This window comes from Lepidothrix coronata, unplaced genomic scaffold, assembly GCF_001604755.1.
Source record: "Lepidothrix coronata isolate B3197 unplaced genomic scaffold, Lepidothrix_coronata-1.0 Scaffold55, whole genome shotgun sequence".
NCBI classification, from domain to species: domain Eukaryota; kingdom Metazoa; phylum Chordata; class Aves; order Passeriformes; family Pipridae; genus Lepidothrix; species Lepidothrix coronata.
Window position 1 is genome coordinate 1634321 of NW_016690235.1, and position 6000 is coordinate 1640320.

Consider the following 6000-nt stretch of genomic DNA (forward strand, 5'->3'; position numbering starts at 1 on the left):
ATGGGAGCTGTGTCTGTCTAACTGGTATAGAAGATTATGTATATGTCTTCCAGCAAAGAGAATAGACAGAAATTTCTAGTGATTAAAGTGTGGAGATATTCTCACCTTCACTTCTTCCCAGGACATAATAGTTTAGTTTGCCTGCTTCATCTTTAGCCAGTATGAGCATTTGGACCTCACATTCTGATATACTTTAGCCCAATGAACAAGAATTGGGAAAAAAATAAGAAAAGAAAGGGATTCAAGGTCAAAGGACCTTGATGGATTTTTTCCTTTCATTCATGAAATGAAGGTGAATAGTTTTATGGCTCACATTGCAGTGCATTGCACACTGCATTGCAGTGTATGTGAACTAGGGAAATACAAATTTTCTTCAAGTTTAATTTCACAACAAAAAGTGATGCTTTTGATATCTATCAGCATCCACTAAAAACAAGGCAGAAAGGCAGTGGAGTGGTCCTACATGATGGTTTTGAAGATTATCTTTGGGATTTGAGAATTACGAAGGTCTATTCCTTCCCACTATTTTATACGTTTTTCCAAAGAAAATACCAGCCTGAGTGCAACGCACATAATTTCATTTTCTTTCTGCCAGTCTCCCAGATAACTCCTTTCTTTCTCCTCCTCCTTTCAGGTTCCTTGAATTATCCTCTCAGACCTGCCTTAAAACTAATGCCTTCAAAATCTACTTCCATCGTTCTTCATAGTTCATAATTCATTTTTTTCTGTATGTCAGTCTCTTTCTCATATGGTACATCAAAACTGCAAACCTGGCCATGTACCTCTGAGGATCTCAAATTACATTACCTTGTTTTCACCCTAAGTTGGTTGCTTTAATATAGATTAATTATTTACTAGAAATGTACACAAAAAGTGCTATCACCTGGAATCTGAGTTCTAGTGCCTTGTTCTCAAGCAGGATGACAAGTTAAAATATTATGTACCTACTACAAAGAATATTTTTGAGATATATATATATATATGTTGAAACACAGATTTCCTGATCTACAGGGAGTGTTCAGAGACTTTAAAAAAAATTTAAATAAACAAACAAAAGTGGATATTATAAAACTGTTATTTTATGATTTAAGAACAATCACTAAGACAATCTTAGACAGTACTACCATCAATCTGGGATCTTTTTCAAACAAAGAAGCATAGTGATTTACTCTCTGTCACTGATTGTTACAGGCAAAAACCCCTCAACATGAAATAAAACAAAACCCAGTTTCGGTTTTTTTGTTTGTTTGTTTGGCTTTTTTTTTTCAATTTTTAAAATTTTGGCAAAATTTTACTTTCTGGCAAAAGTAGTATTTTGTCTATCTGTCATCTTCTTTGGTCCTTTCCCACCATCTGCAGAGGGCAAGGGAGGTGAGGTTTACATGGAGGTAAAATCTCAACTAGGAAAAAATCACATTGTAAAAAAAATTGTGGAATTATGGTAATATCATCCTTTCCGCCTGTCTTTATTAACAGGTTTGGAGTCAGAGCAAGGATAGCAGCTTCTCTAATGTTTAGATTTTGCTGAAAATTATATGTGCAAAGAAAGAGCTGGCTCTTTATTGACTAGGAGATAAAACTATATACAGTTTTCTTCACCAGATTAAATGGATGCCCATCAGTAGCACCAGCCAGGCAGCTGCACAGAGTAGACAAATACTATTAGATGCAGAAAGTGAAGAGCAGTGTTTGTTGACAGCCACACACTTGTTGTGAGATGCTCTCACAGACAGGCCAGGATACTGGAGCTTGTGTGTGAACATTTCAAATAACAGAGGAATGACAGCAGAGACATGAAAAAAACCAAGGGGGAGTTCACTAATGGGTCTTGAAATCTTTGGTACACATTGTGGGGTGGATCTGTCTTAGATGTTTAAATTGTTTGATAATATGACAACTATTTCTTTTTCCAGCTCTTAAAATACAGTGCAGTTCAAGTGTATACCAACTGTTGGAGCAGATTGGAGAGTATGTGTTAGTATGCCGTGGGAATTTACAAGTCAAGGTGTGTATGCAACATCTATGCTCAGCTTTTCAGAGAGGAGAGTGTGAAAGCACTCTGGAGTCCCTGAATTTTAACCCATGCAGTCCTTTATGTCTTGCAGTCCTTTATATCTCACAGTCCTTTAGTTAGACTAATTCCTGATCTAAAGAAAGCACGTTCAAGTATTAAACCAGAACCAATTAAATGGCTGGTTCCATGGCTGGCATGGAACAACTCTGATAAGTCAGAAATGAAGGACTTAGCCAAGCTTGGAAGTCCTGCATGGCACATTCAAAAAAAAGGTCATTCAGAGACATCACAAACCATCATGTGAGTGCTATAAGAGAACTAACATACTTGTGTGCCCAATTTTGGATGAGACTTCAAAGAATTGTTTTAATTGATACTGCTGCCATTATTTTTTAAGAGAAGGTCTTATGCCTCATTTTCTCTGTATGTAAAATCACTGACAGGCACATCAATCTCCTTTTGGGACTTCTTTTGTACTGTAGTAAAAAATTATTTCATAAATGATGGATAGTATTGTAACCTCATGACTGATTTTCTTCCTTAGGGGAAAGGAGACATGGTAACATACTGGCTTGAAGGTAAGAAAGCCTCTGACTTCCAGAAGACAAACACCAGCACTTCTGTGACTCCTCAAGATGCCAACAGAACTTCATACACTTTGATACCAGGCGTACTTTCCAGTGATCCTCTCTGAAGTCCTGCTTACTAGCCAGTCACTGGCTCCAGTATCCATTCTGGTTTTTTGCTTGCTAGATCATTCTGCTGAATTAGAAAATTAGAAAAGAGGTAGCACACTCCTTTGGCCTTGTGAATGTATTAGCTCAGATTTCATTCACAGGTGTCTCTCCTATCAGTGGCACTGAAAACACAAAAAAGCAAAAACTTATCTTGGGGAATAATACATACATACAGCTACCAGGGCAGAAGGTAGCTCCCTTTTGTGTTGCTTCTTGATTAGGTTTTGTTGGGTAATCCCCTGCCAGCAGCCACCATGACTTCGAGATCTGCTGTCCAGACATTCCAGCCTGTAAGCTGCTTCCACAATAAAGAAGGAGACAATGCAGTATTGTAATTTAGTGGTACAATAAACCTTGTGGTTGTGACTGGGTTTGTGCTGTGAGAGTGAAAAATGAGATGTGTGCTGTGTGAGAAAGCAAGGTCCATGGAAAGAGGGGGATGAAGCAGAGCAATGGATACAAATTGAAATGAGAATCTGTGATCCTGCTTCCATTTCATCTCCATTGTCTGGAGCATAGAAAAAATAACAAAGAAAGTCTGATGTGTCTCCATACAGTCAATTTCTAGGGACACCCGAGGTCTTGATACAGAGATCTTGAAATCTTGGGAGGGAAACTAAAGACATTGCATGCTGCTGTTAAACAGACTAAAGTTCACTACAGCTGCTCTTGTCCTTGGCTTTTCTGGGATTTCTCCAAAAAACAGCTCTTAACATTAGCTAATGTTATGTAGTTGCTTTGACTAATGTGGCAATGGACCTGCTATTGCTGGCTAGCTGTCTGTGAAATCAGGCAGCCCTCTGAGTCACTGAGTAATCTAGGACACATCTTAGAAAAGGTCATCCCTGAGCAAGCATTTCCTGTAAAGAGAGACCCATTCCTACTAGTGGAGTAATCTGTAGATGAGCATGATTCTGTGAGCACTGCACTAGTAGACTTCCTTTAAAAACTTACCATTTAGGGCTAATCTATTTTGAAGAGTTTAGCCAGCTCCAGTTCAACTGATTAACAAACAATCTAACAGAATTAAATACATGAAATAGAGAGAAGAAGGATACAAAACAAGGAACATAGACATAGCTGATTTTGGCACATGAGAGTCCAGTCAAATTTTTTAAAATTAAAATTTTTAATTGGTTTCATATTTTTTGTAAGCCTAAAAAAATACTTTCTCTGGTTTTGAGTTTCATATTAGTAGGTAGATACCTTTTTTGTAATCTTTGTGAAATAAATCTTTCGGTTATTCAGAGCCAAGAGATGTTCTCCAATACAACAATTTCCTTCATGCAAATGCTATCTAGAAATTGTCAGACTCTCTGCTCTATTATAATCCTTCATAATGTATTAGATGTTCTACATTATTCTTTAAATGAGTTGGCATTTGTTTACATTTTTATTAAAAAGGCACATATCCTAGGGTTTTTTATGAAATGTGGATGTGAAAGCATATGTTTTGCTATATTTGTCTGTAGCAATACTTCAGTTTTAACTCTTTTGCTTTATCTTAATGTTGTTTATAGAATTAAAAGCTCTAAAATGTGTGTCTTATGAGTTTAACTTCTTCTAGAAAGAAATGAGTGGTGAGTGACCATTAGCAAGCTTGTTGGATTGACAGCTTTCAGCTCTGACAAGTCTTCAGGTAGTAATTCAAAGTCTGCTGAAGATAACACAGACTCTTGAAGACTTAGGAGGCTTAGAGTCTGGTGTTTATCTACAAAAGAGATACAGCTTGAATGATACCTGTGTCAGCCTACTTCAGTTTTGTTGTTGTTTATTGATCAAACAGAGCATATCCAGCATGAGAACTGGATTATTTTCTAAGGACCATAGAATCTATGATAACTCTTCTGCAACTTCAAGCAGTAGTCCTTATGAATGTCAGTTTGTCTGATGACTGTAACAATATGATGCTCTTCCTCCAGAAGACAGAAGTACAGGGTAATGAACATCACAGATGCAAACACAAGTGTCCTCAGTCAATTGACAAGTATTTTAAGATTTATCTTGGATTTCAAAGGTGTAGTCAATGGCTACAGAAACATTTCAGATGCAGGAAAGCATTTACCAGCTGGTAACATATGATAACAGCACAGTGTTCATCTGTGAGATGCTTTAAATCTACAGAAGTTCACATCTCAGATGTGGAGTCAGTCAGCTAATCTAGCAGGAATTCTTTTCTAAAATGGCACTCTATACAGATAAGTATGTGATATGTTCCTCCTTTCCTTGAACATTGTATTCTATGAGAAAATTGGAAAAAATTACAATAATAGAGCTGAAGAAATGAAAGCAATATGTACCTTATAGATCACTTCATTTCTTCACTCAGCAGCCATTCATTGTCCACAGTCATGCAAAATAATACAGAGGATACTAATACTGTATTCCTGATGTGGTGATTTTATGGAAGGATTGTGCATTTTGATTATTGCTTATTGCAGTTCCATCTACATAGCATTGGGAATGTAGATAGGAATATTAAAAAAATCACACAACACAAAAACTGACTTATGAAAGTCTTTAATTAGATTGATGAACTTTCACTATCTTGTTTCAACTTCAATATTGAGGAACAGACCGAATAATCACAACATTTAAAAAAATCACAACAAGTAAAAAGAAAACATCATTAACATATTTCCAAGTGTAAAACTTCCTAGATTTCATTCAAACCATTGGCACTGGAAAGAGACTGTGTTTTGCCACCAAGAAGTTATTCTTTATCCCCTAGATTAGGTAGCAAACATCTTATATTTAGCTTGTTACTGATATGTGCAGGGGGTCTCCAGTTTCAAGGTTATTTTTTTCTAAAGAGTTATCTGCTTCTTCATACAGCTGATTAGTCAAACCACATTTATTCAAATAAAAGTGAAATAAAATCAGGTGTTCTTTGCAAACAGTGCACAGGCATAGTATGATTGTTGAGCCTGACTGTGCAGTCAAAGGATGCAGAGTCTCTCCAAGATCTATGTCTGATTAGTATGAGATTCCCCAGTACGTAGAACATCTCTCCCATCCCACTTAGACACTTACTAATAGCCCTTCCATCTGAATTGACCTCAATAGTAAGAATCTTTGGTTTTTTTAAGAGTGTCTTTCTGGGGCTGTCCTTTCAGACTAGTAAAAAGACAAGGCTATGCAACATTATTCTGATTATTCTCCAGCTGACTACCATCTGCTTTTCAGTTAATGAGCTCTCTATCCTAATTCCTCTCTGAATTTTTCCCTACTTCATGCCAGTACGTATAA

General features: G+C 36.7%; 1 protein-coding gene across 1 annotated transcript in view; it reads left to right on the plus strand.

Moving 5' to 3' along the window:
• Window positions 1-2736, plus strand: part of LOC108498076 (atrial natriuretic peptide receptor 2-like) — a 28026-nt gene extending 25290 nt beyond the window's left edge. The window contains exons 19-20 of the mRNA XM_017816356.1: window positions 1914-2005; window positions 2559-2736. Of these exons, the coding sequence (XP_017671845.1) occupies window positions 1914-2005; window positions 2559-2708 (242 nt within the window). The 3' untranslated portion in view covers window positions 2709-2736. The remainder of the gene's footprint in view (window positions 1-1913; window positions 2006-2558) is intronic.
• Window positions 2737-6000: the final 3264 nt, after the last annotated feature.